At 46.1% G+C, this 26,166-nt stretch overlaps 1 protein-coding gene across 1 annotated transcript in view; it reads left to right on the plus strand.

Moving 5' to 3' along the window:
* The first annotated feature begins 1,929 nt into the window (after window positions 1-1,929).
* RASAL1 (RAS protein activator like 1) overlaps window positions 1,930-26,166 on the plus strand; it is a 181,679-nt gene continuing 157,442 nt past the window's right edge. The window contains exon 1 of the mRNA XM_073630463.1: window positions 1,930-2,232. Coding sequence (XP_073486564.1) covers window positions 2,168-2,232 — 65 coding nt within the window. The 5' untranslated portion in view covers window positions 1,930-2,167. The remainder of the gene's footprint in view (window positions 2,233-26,166) is intronic.

Raw genomic sequence — 26,166 nt, forward strand, 5'->3', positions numbered from 1 at the left:
TTTTATTGTTTTTTTTTATTTACAAATTTTTGTGGGAGCACTGCTAGGGGGTTTTGGTGAAATATCAGGGGTTTAAATAGGGGGAATTTGCACCACACAGGGTGATTAGGGTGTGCCCAGGCACACCTGGCACACCTTGTGCGCACGCCTATGTTCATGTAGTTAATGCGGAGCTGCACCCAAAAGGGGAAGCTCCACTTGTCTGCCTCCTACCTACTTGATGTCTGTTTACCTGCGCTGTCTCCATTGTAGAGGCCCCAGAGCATTACTTTGCCAAGGGGCCCATGACTCTATTAAGACGGCCCGGGTTCAGGGTAATGTGCAATGTTAGTGTTCAGCCACACATTGTGTTTTGTTTTTAGACCAAAAAGTTCAATTTTGGTCTCATCTGACCAGAGCACCTTCTTCCACATGTTTGCTGTGTCCCCCACATGGCTTCTCACAAACTGCAAACGGGACTTCTTATGGCTTTCTTTCAACAATGGCTTTCTTCTTGCCACTCTTTTATAAAGGCCAGATTTGTGGAGTGTACAACTATTAGTTGTCCTGTGGACAGATTCTCCCACCTGAGCTGTGGATCTCTGCAGCTCCTCCAGAGTTATCATGGGTCTCTTAGCTGCTTCTCTGATTAATGCTCTCCTTGCTCAGCCTGTCGGTTTAGGTGGACGGCCATGTCTTGGTAGGTTTGCAGTTGTGCCATACTCTTTCCATTTTCGGATGATGGATTGAACAGTGCTCCATGAGATGTTCAAATCTTGGGATTTTTTTTTATAACCTAACCCTGCTTTAAATGTCTCCACAAATTTATCCCTGACCTGTCTGGTGTGTTCCTTGGCCTTCATGATGCTGTTTGTTCACTAAGGCTCTCTAACAAACCTCTGAGGGCTTCACAGAACAGCTGTATTCATAGTGAGATTAAATTTACACACAGGTGGACTCTATTTACTAATTAGTTGACTTCTGAAGGCAATTGGTTCCACTAGATTTTAGTTAGACCCCTTTCACACTGAGGCATTTTTCAGGCATTTGGGCTAAAAAATAGCGCCCGTAAAGCGCCTGAAAAACGGCTCCCCTGCAGTCTCAGTATGAAAACCTGAGGGCTTTCACATTGAGGCGATGTGCTGGCAGGACGTTAAAAAAACTCCTGCAAGCAGCATCTTTGAAGCGGTGAAGGAGCAGTGTATACACCGTTCCTAAAGCGCCCCTGCCCATTGGAATTAATGGGCAGCACCGCCAAACCACTGCTGCAGCGGTGCTTTGTGGGTCGTTTTAACCCTTTTTTGCCCACTAGCGGGGGTTAAAAGCGCCCCGCAAGCGGCTGAAAACCTCTACAAAAACGACGGTAAAGTGCCGCTAAAAATAGTGGCGCTTTACCGCCAACGGCAGTGTGAAAGCAGCCTTAGGGGTATCAGCGTAAAGGGGGGCTGAATATAAACGCATGCCACACTTTTCACATTTTTATTTGTAAAAAATTTGGAAAAACATGTATCATTTTCCTTCCACTTCACAATTATGTGCCACTTTGTGTTGGTCTATCACTTAAAATCCCAATAAAATACATTTACCTTTTTGGTTGCAACATGACAAAATGTGGGAAATTTCAAGGGGTATGAATATTTTTTCAAGGCACTGATAAGGTGACCCTAAACCTTTATCTGATAAGAGAAATGTCAGGCTGGCTTGCAGTGAGGAGGGAATCCCCTGTGCAGGTCTTCCCCCACACAGAGGTGTATTCCTAGAAGTGGTAGAAGGCTTAGCGCTCCTCCAGCCCCGGATTAATGGAAGGCAGACTGTGAGCTCGGTGCCATTGTCTCAGCAGGGCGCTTGTTTCTGTGAGGAGAGTCGTGCGGAGCTGTACACAGGTAACCAGCGGCTCGTCCTTCTCACACAAGACTACCTGCAGGGGGCTGAGCCTTCCCTCCTCCCTCCTGCACTTCTCCTTGTCACCACACATCGGAGGCAGAGTCAGCACACAACCACCAGCGCTCACATCGGCGCTGACTACCTGTGGATAGATAGTGTGTGTGTGTGTGCGGGAAATAGAGATAGAGCGATGGTACTGAGCCCAGCCCGGGGCTATAGGAACACCGTACACACCGTATAGAAGTATGACGGAAAGCTCCAGACTGACAGTCATGTGTAGAGCCCGCTGAGCAAACCGTGCACCATGGCCAGGAACACCGCTCTCTATTTCAGGCTGGTGGAGGGGAAGAACCTGCCCGCTAAGGATGTGTAAGTCCTTTCCTTTCATATATTACACCTGACTGAATGGAGGGGGACACCACTGACTGGAGGGGGTCACCACTGACTGGAGAGGGTCACCACTGACTGGAGAGGGTCACCACTGACTGGAGGGGGACACCACTGACTGGAGAGGGTCACCACTGACTGGAGGGGGACACCACTGACTGGAGGGGGTCACCACTGACTGGAGAGGGTCACCACTGACTGGAGGGGGACACCACTGACTGGAGGGGGACACCACTGACTGGAGGGGGTCACCACTGACTGGAGAGGGTCACCACTGACTGGAGGGGGACACCACTGACTGGAGGGGGACACCACTGACTGGAGAGGGTCACCACTGACTGGAGGGGGACACCACTGACTGGAGGGGGACACCACTGACTGGAGGGGGTCACCGCTGACTGGAGAGGGTCACCACTGACTGGAGGGGGACACCACTGACTGGAGGGGGACACCGCTGACTGGAGAGGGTCACCGCTGACTGGAGGGGGTCATCGCTGACTGGAGAGGGACACCACTGACTGGAGGGGGACACCGCTGACTGGAGGGGGACACCGCTGACTGGAGGGGGTCATCGCTGACTGGAGGGGGTCACCGCTGACTGGAGGGGGTCACCGCTGACTGGAGGGGGTCACCGCTGACTGGAGAGGGTCTCCGCTGACTGGAAAGGGTCACCGCTGACTGGAAAGGGTCACCGCTGACTGGAGGGGGTCACCGCTGACTGGAGAGGGTCACCGCTGACTGGAGAGGGTCACCGCTGACTGGAGGGGGTCGCCGCTGACTGGAGAGGGTCACCGCTGACTGGAGGGGGTCACCGCTGACTGGAGAGGGTCACCGCTGACTGGAGAGGGTCACCGCTGACTGGAGAGGGTCACCGCTGACTGGAGGGGGTCACCGCTGACTGGAGGGGGTCACCGCTGACTGGAGAGGGTCACCGCTGACTGGAGGGGGTCACCGCTGACTGGAGAGGGTCACCGCTGACTGGAGGGGGTCACCGCTGACTGGAGGGGGTCACCGCTGACTGGAGGGGGTCACCGCTGACTGGAGGGGGTCACCGCTGACTGGAGGGGGTCACCGCTGACTGGAGGGGGTCACCGCTGACTGGAGGGGGCCACCGCTGACTGGAGGGGGCCACCGCTGACTGGAGGGGGCCACCGCTGACTGGAGAGTAAGGATGAGCTCCGGCGTGTTCGCATGCTGAACGTGCCGAGCCCGCCAGGAAGTCGGCACTGCACATCGCTAATCACAATCGGTGAGACATTTCCTGATGTGTGGCTGCAGAGATCGGGAAATGTCTCCCTACCTGTGATTAGCGCTGCATCGTGCCGACTTCCTGGCGGGCTCGGCACGTGGGCGGTGTGAACACACCGGAGCTCATCCTTAGTAGAGAGTAAGGATGAGCTCTGGCGTGTTCGCATGCTGAACGTGCCGAGCCCACCAGGAAGTCGGCGCAGCGCTAATCACAATCAGGGAGACATTTCCCGATGTGCGGCTGCAGAGATTGGGAAATGTCTCCCTACCTGTGATTAGCGCTGCGCCGTGCAGACTTTCTGCATCGTGCTGACTTCCTGGCGTGCCGACTTCCTGGTGACCCCCTCCAGTCAGCGGGGACACCGCTGACTGGAGGGGGTGACACCACTGACTGGAGGGGGTGACACCACTGACTGGAGGGGGTGACACCACTGACTGGAGGGGGTGACACCACTGACTGGAGGGGGTGACACCACTGACTGGAGAGGGTGACACCTCTGACTACATACAAGTGCTGCTAGTCATACACCAGACAAACCCTTTACCTAGGTCTGTGCTAGGGGTCCTACTCCTTCAGGGACTCCCATACCTCATTTATCATGGAGATATGAACCCCAAAAATGTAATACATTGCCATTTACAAACCCTAAATATGATGGCTGCATTAGTTTCCTTTTTTCTCTTTATTTTCACCTAGTTATCCGGCCAGGAACACACTTCCTGCCTTGGGTGTCTCCACTCTGGATGGAGGAGCAATAGAGACACACTTGGACAGCGGTATTGCCAACCTGGGGGGGGAGGGGAGTGTAACGCCTGCCATGCATTGATCAACATTTGGCCAATTCAACAAGAACCGGATGAATTTCAATCTATGTATGAGCAGGTTGGCTGTATATAAGTCAGTGTATTACACATACTTATATAGCGCCATCAATTTACATTTAGCCTAGGTTCCCACTGTAGCCCAGTGGTCATCAACCCTGTCCTCAGGGCCCACTAACAGACCAGGTTTACAAGATAACTGAAATACATCACATGTGATATCGTTTGCTGCTCTGTGATTGCAGTATTCTAGTCTGCATCTCCCCAAGGTAATACTTAAAGCATGGCCTGTTAGTGGCCCTGAGGACAGGGTTGATGACCACTGCTGTAGCCAACACAGACATCGCATGCGATTCGCACCCACATTGCTGTGCAGATCGCATGCGATATCTGTGCAATGCGAGTTCAGCTATACAGTTGTATGGTTGAACTCGCATTGGATTCACTCAAAAAAGATGCAGGGAGATTTTTTTCCCGCACTGGACTTGGATTGCATGGGTATTCTCATCCACACATGCAATACATTTCCTGTCTGAATCCACAGTTCGCACTGTGATCTGTGAACCAATCTGGGGGTGTCATTAACATTGTATTGACACCCGCAGCGGTTTGCAGAGGGCAGTGAGAACTGCCTGGGGGAGAGATGCGATGCAGGAACCGGCACTGGAATCACTCTGTTTTCCGCATTGCTATAGTGTGAACCCAAGCTTAGGGCCAGTTCACACCACAAATAAGTAGGGGTTTTTTGGGACTTTGAGTGAGACACAAGAAATGTGGTAGGAGGCACAAGAAAAAAAATTCATATATGTCTGGTGACATTGCACGAAGACATGCTCTGAGACATGATGTGCATGTGTGAGGAGAAAAGTCAGAGGACCAGGGCCAGTTCACACCACAATCAGTCCAGTGCGGTTTTTTTTTTCTGCATCAAAAAATGCATGGAAAGTAGGTTAATATCTGTGCGACTTCAAAGTAGTCCCTGCACTACTTTGGTCCGACTTTGATGCGATTTGAGGTCCATAGACCTTAAGAATACACAAGCATTGCTTCAAGTCATATCAAAATCGCAACAAAAAATCGCAAGACTTCAGGTCGCAATAGTGGAAACCTAGGCTTAAAAAAAGGAGGGGGTCAGAGAACTGATGTTACACTCTGCAGAGCTCAGTGAGGAGAGCTGATTGGAGGGAAGGGACACACCCTCCACACAGGAAGGGATGTGAGGCTGTCAACAAGCTGGAGGTCCCTCTGTTGTCACCATTTTTCTCTTGGTGTCAGGAAAACTTATCAGAAGTGATTCATGCAGATAGCAAAGGAAGGAAGCAGCAGACAGAAATGACACTTAGGCCACTTTCACACTTAGTGCCTGAAAAGCGCCTGTAAGCTGCCTCTTCTGCAGCCCCAGTGTGAAAGCCCGGAGGCGGTGCACTTGCAGGACAGGAAAAACGGTCCTGCAAGCAGCATCTTTCGAGAGTTTTAGGAGCGGTGAATACAGCGCTCCCAAAACGCCCCTGCCATTGAAATCAATGGCCAGCGCTGCCAAAGCACCTGCAAAGCACTTCAGCGTGGGAGCTTTTAATCCTTTTTTGGCTGCTAGTGGGGGTGAAATGCGCCGCTAAAACGACGGTAAAACGTCGCTAAAACTAGCGTCACTTTACCGCTAATGCAGCCGCTGCTTCAGTGTGAAAGTGGCCTTAGTGCTTTTAATTGAGACAAGTACACATTATAGAGGGATATGCTTTGTTCATATTTCATGTCTAAGATTTACAACCTCTTTAACAGAACTTCTACCTTTCATACTTGTCAGTCAGTCACTCAGTAGGTAGTGATGAGGATCAGGATGATAGTCTGGGAGTTTGGCCTTTTTACAAACACATTAGAAGTGTCCGGCCACATATTTCTATCCTTGCAGGTTCACTTTGGGGGAATCGGTACTCACCTTGGTGCTCTTTGACCTCTATAATGAACTGCAGGCTAGGCATTTCTATGCTGTGTAAAGTCTTTGGCCATTTTTAATATCCGTAGAATTTACAGTAGGGGGTATATTGTGTGTTATGAAGGAAATCCTTATCAGAGTGCATGTATTATCCTGTATATAGAAATCAAATGACACTACAGAGAGAAGCTGGGAAATCGGGGAAAGCTCATGAAGGGTTACAATTTAGACACACTGCCACACTGTTTCTACACATAGGTGGTATTTGCGGATCCTGGAAGAAACAATAAAAATGCCATCAAAGTATCATTAAACAAAATGTTACTTTATTTACATAGAGCTGGCGTATTTTTACACTCTCTACCACAGTACACACACCACAACTATTCTGGATAAAAGCCAGTGAACTCTCCAGTCGTGTGTGTATGTATATACGTGTTTTTTTTTGTTTGTTTTTTTTTTTTTAATCAAGTGAGGAAACCAAAGCACTCTCACGTGATCGAGGGAGCTCAACATTTTAAAGGGAGTATTACCCCAGATCTCTGCACTTACTTTTTCCATACGAAAATGAATTTGCTTTTTAGGATTTGTTCCAATTTTGGGGACGTGGCACAGTTTATCACATGGTACCACCCAATGGGTATTATACTTACATTTATGCTAATCAGTTTAGACAGGAGCCAGTGTTGCCAACCCCCCCGAAGTGAAATTTACTGGCAGGACGCCAAAATTTACAAACAGCACCAAATTTATTTTTTTTTTACTGACAAAGCCACATGAAATTTACTGACAGAGTTGCATTCTTTACTGGCACTGCTAAAAAGTACCTACAATTGCAGTTTTCAGTACTAAACAATGCATATATCAATATTTAAATTATAAACATATAGCTAGTGCTATTAGCAATGTGTTTAAGCTAAACAAAAGTCAAAAAACATATTTCTCCATTTACATGAAGGTCAGGTCACTATAACCCAGCCAGCCCAGAGTCCCCCCTTACATCAGAGTCTGCAGGATCCCCCCCCTTACAGTGAAAGGGAACTCTTATGTAAAGGGGGAATGTTGCAGATCTTGATTTTGGGGGGGGGGGGCTCTGTTGACCAGAGACCACCTTATATCAGAGTCCACTGCATTCCCTTTACATCAAAGTTCCCACTTGCATCAGTGAATACACTAAGGTAAGGGAGGGGGGGGGGTAACTAATATAGGGGGGAACCTTTGTATCAGTGCCCCCTTACATTAATGTATTCACTCCTACCTTGCATCAGCAACCCGCCCCCCACTCAGACTGGGTCTTATCCTATCCATCCCAGCGGTGTTCCCGCTCTTGACTCTTCTCCAGACTGACACAGGAGGCGGACAGAGGCTGCGGACATGACACAGGAGGCGGACAGAGGCTGCGGACATGACACAGGAGGCGGACAGAGGCTGCGGACATGACACAGGAGGCGGACAGAGGCTGCGGACATGACACAGGAGGCGGACAGAGGCTGCGGACATGACACAGGAGGCGGACAGAGGCGGCGGCTTTCCATTTAAGAATGGAGCCAGGCGGCGGCATTGCGTTATTGCGCATGCGCCGCCCGGCCGAGTGTGTACAAGCTTTGCCGTTGCCCATAAGTGACATTTACGGACACCCCGAAAATGGGCTTAAATCTACGGGCGGTTGGCAACACTGACAGGAGCCAATTGACCTACCAGCATGTCTTTTGAAGTGTGGGAGGAAACCAGAGTACCTGGAGGAAACCCACGCAAGCACAGGGAGAGCATGCAAACTCGAGGCAGGTAGTGTCGTGGTTGGGATTTGAACCAACGACTCCTAGTGCTGCTAGGTGAAAGTGCTAACAACCTAGTCACTGTGCTACCCTTGATTGGTTTCTATGACAGATATACTTTATCATTGTATACATACAATAAAATTTTTCCGGGTACTCTTTACAGCAGCAATAAAACACTTCTCAACAAAACCACACATACATACTCCTAGCACATGCCCACATATCTATTTAAATATATCAAAATATAAAATGTTATTTAAAAATAAATAAATAAAAGAATATTAGAATACCACATAAAATTTCTAAAACACTGTACCTGAAGGGATTATGGACAATACGGCCCTAGGGAAAAAAAGTGTGCACTTAAATGTTCTATATCTTTTTCCTGATGGCAATGGGACAAACACACTGTAACCTGGGTGGGTTGGATCAATACTAATAGCTTTTGCCTGCTTTTTTAATCGGCTGGCATATGCTGTGTCCAAATTCGGTAGCTCTGTTCCTATGATCCGCTGTGCTGTTTTCACCACACGAAACAGGCACTTCTTATCCTCTGCCCTGCAGCTGGCATACCACACTACAGCATAGTGCAGAAGAATACTCTCAATGGTACAATGATAGAAATTGACCAGAAGCCTTAAAGTGGATGTAAACCTGAATTATTTATTTATTTATTTTGATGTCATAATGTAGAGTATAAGATTTCCTATCATTTGAGCCCAGTCTTGCCACAAAGAGTTAATCCAGCTCTGAGCAATCCTCTTTTATTGTTCAGTGAGATAAATCTTGACAAACAGAGAAAAACTTTGTCAAATCCTCCCCCTTGCTATGAGTGACAGGTGATTTACATATCTCGTGCACTAGCCTAAGACATGCATTATTTTTTTAATTCCCACCCCCACTTCTTTCTTCAGCAGCTTTGCAAGGATTGGCTGTTCCACAACACAGCATGATTTGGCATGCTGAAGTCATGTGGTTACTTTCCTGTCTTTTCACTGGATGTTAGAGATCATAGCAGAAGTTCAGTGTTAGAAATACACAGGAGAAAATACATATTGACAAGGGGAGTGTAGAGGTGGGCGGGGAGTCTACTGACATCACGACTCCACCCACCGAGCTCCAGACAACAGACCCACCCACAGAATCGCAGTTTTTCGGGTCTCATAACAGACAGAGGGGAGACATTTGACAGGTAAAGATACATGCAGGAGGCATGTATATCCTTATAGATAACCCCTATGGCAGTAGTTTAGAAAGGATGACATTGGGTTTACATCCACTTTAAGGGCAATCCAGCCTGCTTCAGTCTCCGAAGGAAAAACAGTCTCTGCTGTGCTTTTTTCAATTAAAAAAAAGTATTTTGAGACCATGACAACTCCCTTGGAATATGCACTCCCAAAAATGTAATAGTGTCCACCCTTTCCACCTCCTCACCACCTATATAAACCGGGCAATGATTGTTTTTTCTTGATCTCCTATAACCCACTATTATTTCTTTAATTTTTGCCATATTGAGTATTAAATCATTTTTCTCTACACCACTCAACCAAATGTTGAATTTCCTGCCTATAAGTTATCTTATTATCTGGTATGAGTCCCACTAAAGTGGTGTCATCAGCAAACTTCACTATAGTGTTAGACGCATGTATGGGAGTACAGTCGTGTGTGAACAGGGCCAGACTTAACACACATCCCTGTGGTACCCCTGTATTCAAAATAATAGTGTTAGACACCTGATCTCCTATTCTCACCATTTGTGGCCTATTTGCTATGCAGAGCTGCACCAAATTTTGCACTCTCCAGTTTTAGTAAAGCAACCCCATTGGATACTGCTTACACAGATGATTAATACCTTCCTTCATAACTGTAACGATTAATAGAAAACACTACTTAAAATGCAACATGCAGTATTGGTAGTAGGTAAGAAATATAACTAGATAATAACACCTGCTTCTTGTTCAATCTTACGTTTAAACTAAAGAAACAATCACAATATTTTCAGCAATCATATTTTACTAAATACTTTAGAGAACAGTATACATAGGCAAATAAATACAATTGTAGGTAGCCCAGGCATATGCAGATACACAAATGTACAGTGCATCTGGAAAGTATTCACAGCGCTTTACTTTTTCCACATTTTGTTATGTTACAGCCTTATTCTAAAATGGATTAAATTCATTCTTTTCCTCAAAATTCTACAAATGATGATACCCCATATTGACAATGTGAAAGAAGTTTGTGTGAAATCTTTGCAAATATATTAAAAATAACTGAAAAAAATAACATGTATTGCGTGCGCTACTTACAGATTGCAGGGTTTTGGGATTTGTTGTGTACATCCAAGTCCCCCCCCCCGCCCCCAACCCAAGTACAGAGCTTTCCACCCCCGATTCCAGTTTATTCCAGCTATTAGCAATAAGCAGAGCAGAGTACACACAACTATGAAGGTTAACTGAGTGCAGGTAGGCACAGAGTCCAATATGAGCAGTATCCCTGAGGACAGGCTCCCAGAAATAAATGACTAGTCATGCCACCTGCAGTAGAGCGATGTGGAGGATTGAGCTACGTACAGAGTGCAGGACTGAGGAGTGTGTTTTGTATGTAGTGCAAGGTTGAGTGGTATGCTATGTACAGAATGCAGGGCTGAGGAGTGTGCTATGTACGGAGTGCAGGGTTGAGGGGTGCACTATGCATGGTTGAGGAGTGTGCTACGTACAGAGTGCAGGATTGGGGGATGCATTACATACAGAATGCAGGGTTGAGGGGTGCATTACATAGTGCAGGGTTGAGGGGTGCGCTGCATACAGAGTTCAAGATTGAGGGGTGCGCTATATACAGATTGCAGGGTTTTGGGGTGTGTTGTGTACATCCAAGTCCCTTTCCCCCCCCAAGTACAGAGCTTTCTTCTCCCTGATTCCAGTTTAAACCTCCCCCTCCTTCAATATAAAGCAGTCCTCCTGCACCATTCCATGTGGAGGAGCTTCTTATCCCCCGCCCCCTTCCTCCTCTGCTCTCGAATACAGCTCAATGTGTGTAGAGCAGAGAGGGATGTGAACGGCAGCCAGGAGAGGAGCGCTGTCACTTGTAAATGGGGAAGCAGCGGTTCTGTATTAACAAGTGACAGTAGCAAGCAGCTGAGCTAGCAAGTGACAAGCGATGGAGCAGAACTCTGGCTGAAAAAAAACCCGGCAGGCAGCGTGGGCCCCCCCTACAATGGCTGGGCCCTAGGCAGATGTCCCGTTCACTTCGTGTTAAAGACGGCCCTGATTAGGTTGGATGGGGAGCATCTGTACACAGTCATTTTCAGATCTCTCCAGAGATGTTCCAACTGGGTTTAAGTCTGGGCTCTGGCTTGGCCACTCAAGGACATTCACAGAGTTGTCCCATAGCCACTCCTTTGTTATCTTTTCACGGTTAAAATTTCAGTTTATTATAGAAAAAATTCAAGTATGATACATCATTCAAGCCAGTGATATATGGTACAAGTCTGCAGTGGTAGAAATACATTTCTTACAATTAAGCAACAAAGGAGCGGTCCAGAAACCATATAGGTAACAGTTAATTTTAACTATAAAGAAATATTATAGAATTCCGGCCGCAATCACAAGAATCCATTCAGTTAGTCAGTGTATCTAGTAGAAGAGAGAGTGTACGCACATAGGAAGAGGTAGCGAGGGGGGGGGGGGGATGACAACCACCCAGGCTGGACGGAGGTACACAGACTCCTCACGCCGTCCACGCAGCCATATACCATCAAACATTTTGGGACATTTCCTATTGAGATATGTCATGTTATATAGTGGGAGGGCCTCATTTATGGAAGATTCCCAAAGTGTTGTCGGTGGAGGTAGGGGGGAATTCCACTTGAGTAGTATGACCCTCTTTGCATAATACAGTAGGTATGAAACTAAAAGCTTAGTGTAGCGAGGTGTCTGGTCATCCTTCTGAATCCCGAGTAGGGCTAGTTCAGGGGACATCGCCAAGGACAATTGAAGGCGCTCATTACTAGCTCCGAAGACAGCTGTCCAAAACTGCGCCACCTTGGGGCAGCTACAAAACATGTGGAAATATGTGCCCATTTCTATCCGGCATCTACCACACATGGGATCTCTCTGGGAAAAGTCTGTGCAATCTTTGTGGAGTATAATATACTCTGTGTAAGAATTTGTTTTGTATCAATTTGTCTCTTGAGGAGATAACCATCCCTAAACTATCCTCAAAGCAGTCATTCCAATCTTCTCTTTCCAAGGTGGGAATATCATTTTTTCATGCCCCCAGAGCCTCTCCAACTTGAGAGACTCCAGGCTAAGCAACAATATATAGAGAGAAGAGAGGGGCTTAGGCATAGATTCTTGGGCCATGAGTTCCTCTATGGGATCCTTGATTACAGCGATATGTCCAGGGAACTGAGCCCTAACTGCGTGGTGTAATTGCCAGTATCTGAAATACATCCATCTGGGAAGCTGAAATCTGTCTGAGAGGTCCCTATAATCCAGTAATGCCCCTGATGGCATAATGTCCCTAAGGATCCTGATGCCATGTTTCGCCCACACATGTGGATCTGGAATAGTCCGAAAGTGTGGGAGATTAGGGTTCCCCCATAGAGGTTGAAAAGGCGACCAGGATTTCTGCTTGTAGAATTGCCTCCTAGCTACCCTCCAGACTCTAAGAGTCGTCCTAGTTGAGAGTGGTAGGCTGGCGTAAGCCCCAGGTCCCTGGTACACCAGGTTCCCCAAGTCGTTCAGCGAACCCAGGAGGGTCACCTCCAGGCACACCGCTGCGTTGGACCTTGAGAGGATGAACCACCAGTGGACTGAAACCAAAATAGCTGCCCAAAAATATGTCTGGAAATTAGGCGACGCCAGCCCCCCACACCGCTCGACACGAGGTGGACCTAGCCAAGCGTGGCACGGAGCCCCCCAGATAAAAGTCCCAACACATCTGTCAAGGTCTCGGAAGAAGGAACTGCGTAACCAGATCAGGGAATTCCTAAAAAGATAAACTTCGGGAGAAAAACCATCTTTATGAGGTTAATGCGTCCCAGGAGATTCAATGGAAGAGTCCCCTAAGGCTGGATTCACACCTATGCATTTTTTGTGCTTTTTGCATTTTGCAGATTTGCACTACAGATCGTGTTCCATAGGAAACAATGTTAAATGGACTGTAGTGCAAATCTGCAAAATGCAAAAAGCACTAAAACTGCATAGGTGTGAATCCAGCCTAAGAGGCACACCTAGCTTTCAGCTGCTCCAGCGCAGGGCTCACATTAAGAGCATAGAATTTGTGAAGATCCTGATGAATGTGGACACCTAAATATTTAAAGGTGTCAACCCATTTCAAAGGGGTAGGGGCCGCCCTATCTCTTGATGTATTATCCAAAGGAAAAAGGACCGTTTCGGACCAATTAATTCGGACCCCCGAGAATCGGCCAAACTCTTCAAAAAGGACCAGAGCAGATCTCGGGGAGGAGTCCACATCCTGCAGATAAAGCAGAGTGTCATCTGCATAGAGTGACACTTTTTCTTCCAAGGGGCCAACCCTTAACCACACTACCCGTTGGGATGCCCGTAGCAAGATTGCCAACAGCTCCAATGCTAAAGCAAAAAGGGATGGTGAGAGGGGGCAGCCCTGGCGTGTGCCCCGCTGTAACGGAAAGCTCTCGGAGATCCTGCTGTTAGTGCGAATACAGGCCGTAGGAAACTGATAGAATAGTTTGAGCCAGACAAATACCGGGGTTGGTAAACAACTCCAGTCCTAGCGCTCAAAGGATAGTAAGAAAAGAGTGGAACTGAATCCGCTATATATACATACAATACAAGCTGCTGTTATAAAAGGAAATGTACAGATGAAATCAAAATATACTCTCTTATAAAGATAGTAATACAAGCGCTAATGAAAATTACACAAAAACACTCAAAAGGTTGAGGGTGATGAACTCAATAATAGTACAGTCTCGAACGAGAATAAATATAAATATAAAAATAGTAATATAACAGAGAGATCAATGTAGTTACATGAGAGCCAAAAGTTCCTATGTAATCATTCAAAAAATTACCAGCAATAGCACATAATCTAGCAGAGGTGGTATATGGGACACCAGTGACAACTGCATAAACTCAAGATTCTCTTATAAACAGTTCATTGCATGCAGCAGACAGTTGAGCTAAGGGGTTAAATTCCTTCTGGAGTGCACTTTTCATGGGTTAATAAACCTTCACCACACCTCGTGAATGATCCCCTATGGTTATAAGCTTACCAGAGGTAAGACAAAAGCAAGCCTGTTAGCTCCTTTCTCCCTTGAATCAGCTCCTCTGCCGCCAGAATCTCTGTCCTCCTCAGTCCTCCTCAGTCAAAGTAATATAATGTCATGGTGAACACATGTAAGGAAATAGAAGGGGAGGCTCTCCATAGTGTAAAAAAGTTTATTAAATAAAACCCACTAGGAACCCCCCCTTACAATATGCGCTTACACAATATAAATGTTTAAAACAGCATGACACAGTCAGCATCGGCTCACCGCTGGTAGGAGCTCCAAGCGGCCTGCCTACTACGATGAGTCCTGGGATGACGCTGGCTGCCTTCAGCCTGTTTCTGCCTCTTCCAGCAGTGGAGGTCAGAGATCCTGGAGATGCTGCCAGTAACCACACTTCTTACATCAGGCTGAGGATGCTAAGCTACTGCCTCTCAACTAGCAAAAAAATTGTCAGTCTGGCCAGATTATTCTCGTTCATTCGAGATTGTACTATTGTACTATTATTGAGTTCATCACCCTCAACCTTTTGAGTGTTTTTGTGTAATTTTCATTAGCACTTAATACTATCTTTATAAGAGAGTATATTTTGATTTCAATAGTTTGAGCAAGTTCAAAAATTGAGTCCCAAACCCATATCTGCCTAGCACCTCCTAGAGGTAGCCCCACTCCACAGAGTCAAATGCCTTTTCGGCGTCCAGTGAGTCAATGACTCTGGAACCACTGTTGTCATGAGCAGTAGACATATTAAGAAAGCGGCGTCTCAGATTGATATCAGTGCCCTTCCCAGGCATGAACCCCATCTGGTCTATATGGATAAGCTCATCCAGGACCTGTGTCAACCGATTGGCTAAGACTTTCACCAATAGCTTTGCATCCACATTAATTAAATTGGGCGGTACGATGCACAGTCCTCGGGGTCCCTACCTGGTTTGGGCACCAACACAATCACTGCCTCGGATATTGACTCTGGGACGGGGCCCCCCCGGGAGAATTTCCCAACAACTGAGTGAACCTCGGGGCAAGAAGCTCTTGATATGTGGAATAAAATTCGACTGGGATTCCATCTGCCCCGGGGGTTTTTCCAGACTGCAACTGAGACATAGCAATCTGTACCTCTTCCAACGATATCTCCTGTTCTAACCGGTTGCTAGCTTCTTGAGACAGGGTAGTAGGGAATTCAACTCCATTTAACTATGTCTCGAGGTCTACCATCCCATAATCTACTTAAGTGGAATATAAGGTCTTATAGTATTGCATAAAGCGATGGTTAATTTCTTCAGGACCTACCAGGGGAGCTCCCCTCTCGTCCCGTATTCTTCCAATGTGTGTGGTGGAGATCTGCCCTCGAGACAGCCACGCCAATAGTTTGCCGTTTTTTGCCTCTATATTCAAACACCCTTTGTGCTGTGCTAAGCATTGATTTCTTGGTTATCTCAAATCTATGTAGCTCAACTGCCCAAAGCGCATACTGCCAGGAGCCATAGTTGAGCGGGGTTGGGTCAACTACATAATTATCTTCCTGTATTTTAAGTTGCCTCTCTAGGTTCTCCAGTGATCGCACAGACTGTTTTTGGCTGTTAGCAATTCAAGAGATATACTCCCCTCTCAACCATCCCTTAAAAGCATCCCAAACTAGTCCGGGGTCTGCTGTATTTTAATTTCATAGCCAATAGTTACAAATCGCCTCAGGCATATCTTCCTGAACCTTAGGGTCCACCAGCCAGTGACCAGACAGCCTCCACATCCTCCAGCCAATCGGGGGTCCTAGCAGCACCATCATCATGAGGAGAGCATGATCAGAAATACCCCTGGGGAGTATTTACACTTTCAATATCCACTGCAGCAACAACTTGGCTAAAAATACCAAGTCTATGCGGGAGAGGGTCCGAAACGTTGCAGAGAGACATGTATACTCCATGTGAGTGGGATGACAGTGGCACCAGGCATCAACTAGATCAAAGGTCGTGGCCCATTGCAAAAGATCAGGTGACCGTCTACCCAGTGGCCGGAGCCTATCCAGAGTTGTGCATGGAGCCAGGTTAAAATCCCCCCATCAAAATAACGTTCTGTGTATCATATGATATAACATGCTGCATAAGTTCATATAGGAGAGAGGTATCAGCAGGTGGTAGGTATAACCCAACTAATGCACATCTTATGGAAGCAATTTCAACATGTAGAACTATACAGTATCTCACAAAAGTGAGTACACCCCTCACATTTTTGTAAATATTTTATTCTATCTTTTCATGTGACAACACTGAAGAAATGACACTTTGTAAAGTAGTGAGTGTACAGCTTGTATAACAGTGTCAGTTTGCTGTCCCCTCAAAATAACTCAACACACAGCCATTAATGTCTAAACCGCCGGCAACAAAAGTGAGTACACCCCTAGGTGAAAATGTCCAAATTGGGCCCAAAGTGTCAGTATTTTGTGTGGCCACCATTATTTCCCAGCACTGCCTTAACCTTCTTGGGCATGGAGTTCACCAGAGCTTCACAGGTTGCCACTGGAGTCCTCTTCCACTCCTCCATGATGACATCACGGAGCTGGTGGATGTTAGAGACCTTGTGTTCCTCCACCTTCGGTTTAAGGATGCCCCACAGATGCTCAATGGGGTTTGGGTCTGGAGACATGCTTAGTCGGTCCATCACCTTTACCCTCAGCTTCTTTAGCAAAGCAGTGGTCGTCTTCGAGGTGTGTTTGGGATCGTTATCATGTTGGAATACTGCCCTGCGGCCCAGTCTCCGAAGGGAGGGGGATCATGCTCTGCTTCAGTATGTCACAGTACATGTTGGCATTCATAGTTCCCTCAATGAACTGTAGCTCCCCAGTGCTGGCAGAACTCATGCTGCCCCAGACCATGACAATCCCGCCACCATGCTTGACTGTAGGCAAGACAGACTTGTCTTTGTACTCCTCACCTGGTTTCCGCCACACATGCTTGACACCATCTGAATCAAATACATTTATCTTGGTCTCATCAGAACACAGAACATGGCTCATGTCCTTAGTCTGCTTGTCTTCAGCAAACTGTGTGCAGGCTTTCTTGTGCATAATCTTTAGAAGAGGCTTCCTTCTGGGACGACAGCCATGCAGACCAATTTGATGCAGAGTGCGTTGTATCGTCTGAGCAATGACAGGCTGACCCCACCCCCACCCCCCCCCCACCCCTTCAAACTCTTCAGCAATGCTGGCAGCACTCATATGTCTATTTTCCAAAGGCAACTTCTGGGTATGACGCCGAGTACGTGCACTCAACTTCTTTGGTCGACCATGGAGAGGCCTGTTCTGAGTGGAACTTGTCCTGTTAATCCACTGTATGGTCTTGGCCACCATGCTGCAGCTCAGTTTCAGGGTCTTGGCAATCTTCTTATAGCCTAGGCCATCTTTAGGTAGAGCAAGAATTCTTATTTTCAGATCCTCAAAGAGTTCTTTGCCATGAGGTGCAATGTTGAACTTCCAGTGACCAGTATGACAGAGTGAGAGCGATAACGCCAAATTTAACACACCTGCTCCCCATTCACACCTGAGACCTTGCAACACTAACGAGTCACATGACACCAGGGAGAGAAAATGGCTAATTGGGCCCAGTTTGGACATTTTCACTTAGGGGCGTACTCACTTTTGTTGCCAGCGGTTTAGACAATATTGGCCGTGTGTTGAGTTATTTTGAGGGGACAGCAAATTTACACTGTTATACAAGCTATACACTCACTACTTTACATTGTAGCAGGTGTCATTTCTTCAGTGTTGTCACATGAAAAGATATAATAAAATATTTACAAAAATGTTAGGGGTGTACTCACTTTTGTGAGATACTGTATATCTTCCACCGGGTCTGTCTTGATATGCAGAAGCTAAAGGGGAGGGTTTTATTGATCAAAATGCTGACTCCTCTAGAGTAGCTAGAGTAAGTAGCATGGTAATGGCTAACCACCCATGCCCTTTTTCAACCAAGGATCGGGAGCCTACAAGGTGGGTCTCCTGCAGGATACAAATGTGGGGTTTATATTTTTTGAGATAGGTGAACACAAGGGAGCGCTTAATTGCCGAGTTAAGTCCTCGGACGTTCCATGAAAGGACTGTGAAATTAGCCATATCCAGATGGTAAAAAATTTATGGCAAAGGGAACGCCACCATCAAACATGTACAACGGGGGCGTCCTCTTGACCCGGGGGAAGACCATACAGGCATGAGGCTGCAACATTTGTAAAACATATGACATTAATTATACTGACACATCTTAGCAAAAAAGGAACCATGAAAAACAAAGTAATAAGTAACAATACAAGAAAAGTCCAGCAACGGCCGACCATCCCCCACCCCGCAGATCCCCCAAACTGGAGTCATGCATAGATCCCCAAACCCAATCTCCTTCAAGATAACTAATTCAGGGGAAGTGTGCTCAGCAGGCAGGAATAGGCAGCCAGCCCCCCCACCCAGTAACTTCACAGAGGGGCGACCGCTATCCCCAATAGAGAGGGAGCACTCAATAGCCTTCCCAATGGGAGATGCTAGAGATACATAGATATAAAATGAAATTGGAAAAATCAAAGAGACTTATAATTAGTCCATATGGGGAACAAAAGTAAAGTTCACCTGGGCTATCACGGGGACAGTAAACATCTGGCAGTCTAATGTACAGGGATCTGATAGGAGAGCTCTTTCACTCCTCGTGCAGCCCGTAGAAGCTTGACCCGGTCTCTGAAGTTGAGAAGCCTCAGGATCATGGTACAGTGAGGGGAGCCCGGCGGTCCACGCTGAGGAGGCACCCTGTGCGCCCTCTCCACCACAAAATATGGAGAAAGCTGGGCTGCAGGCAGCAGGGATCTCAGCAGATCTTCCACAAATGTAGTCGGTTGCGTGCCCTTTACCCCCTCAGGAAGACCTACGATGCGGAGGTTATTTCTTCTAAACCTGTTTTCGGCGTCCTCCGCACGGTACTCCAGAGCCTTCACCTTCGTCTGTAAAGTGTGGATAGCTGAGGTGTTCTCCTCCACCACGTCCAAACTGAGTGTTCTACCCCCTCTCGGCTTCCTGGTCGATTTGGAAGGCATATAGAGTCAAATCCTCTCACACTGGGCTAAATAGTCCAGGCAGGAGAAACGCTACGGATGATTCTCTAGCAGAGCTCTGGGAAGCACGTCTGCTCACGCCGCCATCTTAGACATGCCCCCACTCCTTTGTTATCTTGGCTGTGTGCTTAGGGGGTTGTTCTGTTGAAAGATGAACCTTCACCCCAGTCTGGGGTCCAGAGCGCTCAGTACATTACTGCATTCATCTTTCCCTCGATCCTGACTAGTGTGCCAGTTCCTGCCACTGAAACATCCCCACAGCATGATACTGCCAACACAATGCTTAGCTGTAGGGATGGTATTGGCCAGGTGATGAGTGGTGCCTCCAGACATGACGCTTGCCATTCAGGCCAAAGAGTTCAGTCTTTGTTTCATCAGAGCAGAGAATTTTGTTTCTCATGGACTGAGAGTCCTTCAGGTGCCTTTTGGCAAACTCCAGATGAGATGTCATTTTACTAAGGAATGGCTTCCGTCTGGCCAGTCTACCCTACAGGTTATGCTTCTGGAAGGTTCTCCTCTCTCCACAGAGAAATGCTGGAGCTCTGTCTCCCTGACTTAGGCCCTTTTCCCCCGATCGCTCAGTTTGGCCGGGCAGCCCGCTCAAGGAAGAGTCCTGGTGGTTCTAAACTTCTTTTATTTACGGATGATGGAGGCCACTGTGCTCATTGGGACCTTTTAATGCTGCATACATTTCTTTCCCAGATCTGTGCCTCAATACAATCCTGTCTCGGAGGTCTACAGACAATTCCTTGGACTTCATGGCTTGGTTTGTGCTCTGACATGCACTGATAACTGTGGGACCTTATATAGACAGGTGTGTGCCTTTTCGAGGTCATGTCCAATCAATTGAGTTTACCACAGGTGGACTCCAATCAACTTGTATAAACATCTCAAGGATGATCAGTGGAAACAAGATGCACCTGAGCCCAATATTGAGTATCATGGCAAAGGCTGGCCATATATTATACAATTTTCTTGTACAATTTTCCCAGCTGAGATTTCCCACTAGCTGTCACAGAGGGGGAGCCAGAGGTGCGAGGACTGGTGCAATTCGTGTTTTCACCCGAATATGTGTGTAACATGTTATGAAAGGTGAACTTATCCTTTTAATAGTAGCATGGTATGGGTTCTCCATATCTTTCACTAGCACAAAAATGATTGGTGGTTTGCCTAATTTGTCTCATCAAGGGATCATCTAGTATCAGCCATAGGTTGCTTGTCAGAAGGGAATGTGGAAAGCTATACAGAAAGAGGGGCATGGAGCAAATGGAAGGCTCAGAAGCAGAGCCAGGACAAGGGGTGGGCAGGAGGGGAAGTTGCCCCGGGCGCAGAGAAGCAAGAGGGCAAAGAATACATACAGGGTGGTACACCCATTCTATGACCTGTATTAACAGTGGGGGAGGGGATTCAATTCTGCAACCTTGCCCTGGGCGATGGATGACCCTGTCCTGCTACTGCTCAAGAGGCAAGGGATAGGGCAATTGTCCCCACTCAAGCACATCATGACTGTGACAAGGAGCAATTATTTTTAGGAGGATCATGTTTTCAAAATTATTTTTAATAACAGAACTCTCTAGGCAGCCCAGGTAACTGTGTGTTGGTCCAGCCTATCATATTATGCCAAGAAATGTTCTGCATACATGATGACTTCCAATTCCTATTCAACTAGGGTGGGATTCTGAGGGGATTGCCAATGGCGAGGAGCGATAGCCCTGTCTGCGGTTGAAAATTTGGCCCGGTTGCACTCCAGTCCTTTCTCTATTTAGGACTGTTTCCTTATATGACAACATTGTTCTGTTAGCCTTTATTTTGTTGTTTCAATGTTTATGGTCTTTTGCATATCTTTTATGACCACATGCACATTGAGTGCTACTGTTATGTACATTCAGTAATGTTTTTTAATAAAAAATATTGAACAAGAAAATTGACCCAGTCGCTGGTGAATAAAGGGTTAAAATAGATTTCCAGAACTTTATACTAGGGGGCCAATTCCACCAGATGAGGATCATATTTCAGCCAGGGCCCTGACAACATGAACAAACATTTGGGAGAGATGGGTAAAAATGGTGCAGAACGTTTGTTTAAAATCCTTACCCACTGGTATATATGTCAGTTCTTTTCCTGAACTGTGCTGGCTTAGAGTTTATGTGAAAGTTCAGGTCAGGTATCTGGTTCATCCCAGGTGGCTGTGTACACAGTGAGATCAGCGTATGAGAATGCTGACAGGATAGAATATATTTGGGAAATGAAGTCCTCTGAAGTGGTGTTGCATAGTAGTAAGCTCTCAAGACATTGGGCAGAATGGTAACTCCTCTTTCTATTTGATATAAACTGAAGAAGGAACACTTAACTTTAGAGCCAGTGGACTGTTGTAGGGGTCCCAAAAGGGTCTCTGATGTATCAGAGGTGAGTATGCAGTGAGTTACTTTGTTCCGTGTCCCAAATAAAAACCCATGCATCGCAGGGGAAAAGACTGGTAGTTGAACAAAAGGGTCATGCGACCATGTAGATCTCTTTCAAGGTTGAGATGGCCCTATCCCACAAGGGTTTGTTTTTTGTAAGGTCAAGAATAGAGCAGACTTCCTTGGGCTGTTTGGGTGCTATACATTGGAGGGCCTGTAGTTCAAGCAGGGTCATGGGTTTTTTCGATTGGAACACAGAGTTTTGATGGGAGATGGTGACCCCAGTCGATAATTCTGGTAAAAGATTGCATGGTGATATCTGGGATGTTTTGCTCCCCCCCTTCCTTTTCCGATTAAGAGTATTCTATGATTAAAGTGGTTTTAAAGCCTTAAGGTTTTTTACCTTAGTACATTCTCATTTGTAATGAGGATCCCCCCCAGCCCCCCTAAACACTTACCTGAGCCCGATCTCAATCCAGCGCTGTGCATGAGAACAGTAGCTCTCTCCGCTCTTTCCCTTCTTACAGGGCAGTTTGATAGGAAGGTGCCATCCTCAAACTTTTCCCACAAAGTTGTTCAAAATGTCTTAGTATGCAACGCCTTAGGCCAGTGGGTCTCAACTCCAGTCCTCGGGACCCACCAACAGGCCAGATTTTAAGTATTACCTTGGGGAGATGCAGACTAGAATACTGCAATACTGCACTGAGCAGCAAGTGATATCACCTGTGATGTATTTCAACTATCTTGCAAACCTGGCCTGTTGGTGGGTCCTGAGGACTGGAGTTGAGAACCACTGCCTTAGGCGTTTCCTTCACTGGAACTAAGGGGTCAAGCCTAACCCCTGAAAAACAACCCCACACCATAACCCCCCCACCACCACCACCAAATGATTTGAAGGGGTGGCCCAATCCTTTTGGCAATATAGTGTGGATGAGGGAGTTTGGGGTGGAGGAAGTCCTAACCTCGACCCGATAGAACACCTTTGGGATGAATTAGAGCAGAGACTGCGAGCCAGGCCTTCTCATCCATCAGTGCCTGCCCTCACAAATGCGCTTCAAAAAGAATGGTCAAACATTCCCATAGACACACTCCTAAACCTTGTGAACAGCCTTCTCAGAAGAGTTGAAGCTGTTATAGCTGCAAAGGGGTGGCCCAGCTTAATATCGAACCCTATGGACTAAGACTTGGTTGTCATTAAAGTTTATGTGTGTGTGTATGTGTGTATATATATATATATATATATATATATATATATATATATATAAAAATAAATAAAAAGGCGTCCCAATACTTTTGACAATGTAGTTGAAAGGGATCTGAAGGGTCTGAGTGCTTAGGACCATGTGATATTTCAGTTTTTCTTTTTTAATAAATCTGCAAACATTTCAACAATTCTGTGTTTTTCTGTCAATATGAGGTGCTGTGTGTACATTAATGAGGAAAAAAATTAACTTAAATGATTTTAGCAAATGGCTGCAATATAACAAAGAGTGAAAAATTTAAGGGGGTCTGAATACTTTCCATCCCCACTGTAGGTAGCAAATCCTAGTATAGTTATAAATCAATGTATATAAATATAGCGATTAATTTTAGCAATGGCGGAAAAAAACGGGGAAAGGGTAGATATTTGCAAAAATGGATCAAAGTACTCACAAAACATATATTCATAGACAGTGTTGCACAGCATTATTCAGATAGATGGCCCCTCACGCCTCAGACGAAAGGCTAAAATTGCATGGTAAAATTCAGCAGATGAAAGCATAAAGGCATTTTATACTTTAAAAGGATTTTGGAAGATTCCCAGAACACAAGTAGTAGGTGGCTGAGGTTGATGTTTTCCCAGTGGGAGTGGCAAATCAGGGTACACAAGGACACCCTCAAACGGGCAAATCAACAAGTGCCTAACAAGGTAAAAACATAACAGAGAGATATATATGTAAACCAGAAAGAAGGTTTGAAGTACCATTGAACAGATTAAACTACAGACACAAAAGATGTGAAAAAAAGAAAAAAAAAAGAGCACTGCTGCAAAAAAAGGGGGAATTTTTGGTGTTAATGGAAAACATCTCCCAACAAGATAGGAAGTATCCCAATGGCTGGTTAGTCTAGTGACATATTAGTCAAGTAGGTAATAGGAAGAAAGAAGCCAAGTATTTTAAATGTATTTCCTACCTTGGACCACTGTTTAATAGCCAAGTGTCTGCAACTGCATGGATACCAAGGCTGTGCAGCAAGTGATTGCAACATGCCAGGTATAAATAGGTAGGGGGGTGGGAGTGGTACACCGCAATCAAACAGGCTGCCCTTGTGATCTGCATGCGGGTGCCAATGTATTGTTTATAGCACCCCAAAGACAGATTGCAAATAACCTGCGTTTGCGGACACCAAGTCGCCTGGTACTGCAGCACCATGCGGTTTGGTGCAGTGCATTTTTAAAAGTACTTTTTGCACCGTTTAGGGCATTTTTCAGGCCAAGAGAGAAGCCAAGTATTTTAAATATATTTCTTACCTTAGACAACAGTTTAATAGCCAAGTGTCTGCAATTGCATGGATACCAAGGCTGTGCAGCAAGTAATTGACTGCAACATGTCAGGTATAAGTAGGTGGGAGGGTGGGAGTGACTGGGATAAATTTCCTGTAAGGTTAAACACCCGTTGCAGAAGGCTGGCAGATGAACCGAGCGAGCCTGGGAGTGGCGCGCACGGACATCTGCCGCCTAATGGTTGAATAACGAGTGTCCGAGGTGGGCGGCGCCCGGCATCACCGCGTCAGGCGTCGACAAGGCTGCCGACACAGGAAGAGGGCAGCAACTGCTGTCAAGGTTCCATAAGTTGAACTTAGAGAAGGGGGCAAGAGGCGGCAGCCCTGAGGAGTGGCATAGTTGCTGGGGAAACCTAAGTGACACAGAACCATTTGCGCTCTGGCCAGTGTCTTATTTTTTAACTTCTGTATGCACTGTTTTAAAGAATAGAAAATGCATAAAATTTTGGTTATGAATTGAGTTAACTAGCTGTTACAGTGCATTTTCATCTTTCTCTTGTCTTCACAGTGTTCTAATTGCGGGCTGCCCTGTTGTTGATTTGCAATGATTAGTGAAGGCATTACAAATGGAATATACAGTATCTCTGGTGATTTTATCTTACTGGAGTCCTCTAATACCCTAGTGTGAGTGAAGCTGCTTTCCCACACCAGCTCATAGATCTAGTTAGTTCATGCTCCTGTTGACAGGTGTTGTTTTTGTGCATTTGACGTGTTATGGAATGCATGTCAAACACAGGTAAACAAAGTCAGAGTTCAGATGTTGCATTTGACTTGTTTTGCATTGGGCTGTATTTCTTTGGGGCACAGCATGACCTACTATAGTCATGATAAAGGAGCCATTTTGGCTTCCTAGCCCCAGGACAGCAGATCATTTGCACATTAGCAGCTCTCTGACATCTGACACCTTGTGGGGTAAAGTGCCCATGCGTGCCTCCATTTACAAGAGCTCGTTCACGTACGATGCAGTTTAAGAACGTATGCACAATTGCATGCGTTTCCATACCGCACAAAAATGCGCTGCCATTCTGCAGATGTGCACAGGTGATGTTAATCACCCACATGTGTCTAGCAAATGCATGCCATTTCGATGGCCAAAAATGCATGGTACTGCAGTACTATGAATTTTGGTGTGGTGCAATTGTAAAAAATCACCTTTTTAGTGTATTTCTCGGCATAGGGAAGCCCATTGAAATGAATGTGCTGCCCCCCTCCCCCAAATTGAGCCCCAATCCCACACACAGATACAATCATAAACACACATAGCGCCTATGTGCATAAATGACAATTGTGCTACACTTGCATATCGTTGTGCACGCCAGAGTGAAATCCAGTTTTCTAGGGCCATTAGTCACAGCTAACTCCAAACTGATGACCTGTAGGGGCTTTTAAAGCGTCATCAGAAAATTTAGGGTACCAAAGTTTGTTACTGTTTTATGAGCACTTGCAATTTTAAGGCTTTACATTTTTCGGTTAAAAACCTCATCTTTTATGTTTCAAAAAATTGGGTTATATATTGTCTTTTTTGTACCCTACAAATAACTTTGTGTGTTTTTTTTTTTTTTTTCCTTACATTTTTGTGCTTGATAAATCATTGGGCTAATAACTGTGACACACAAAATTAGAAATACCAACATTTTATTCTCTAGGATCTCTGCTTTAAGAAAAAAAATATAATATTTTGGGGGTTTTAACTACTTGCCGACCAGCTGCCGCAGTTGTACTGCGGTGGGTTGGCACGGCTGCGAGAATCGCCATCATTGTACATCGGCTGCTTTAAGAAGCTATAGGAGGCGCAAGGTTTTGCCCTGTGCAAAACCATTACAAAGGGCAGGTAAGTATAACTTGTTATGTGTGCAA

The sequence above is a fragment of the Aquarana catesbeiana genome, linkage group LG01 (assembly GCF_042186555.1).
Source record: "Aquarana catesbeiana isolate 2022-GZ linkage group LG01, ASM4218655v1, whole genome shotgun sequence".
Classification (NCBI taxonomy): domain Eukaryota; kingdom Metazoa; phylum Chordata; class Amphibia; order Anura; family Ranidae; genus Aquarana; species Aquarana catesbeiana.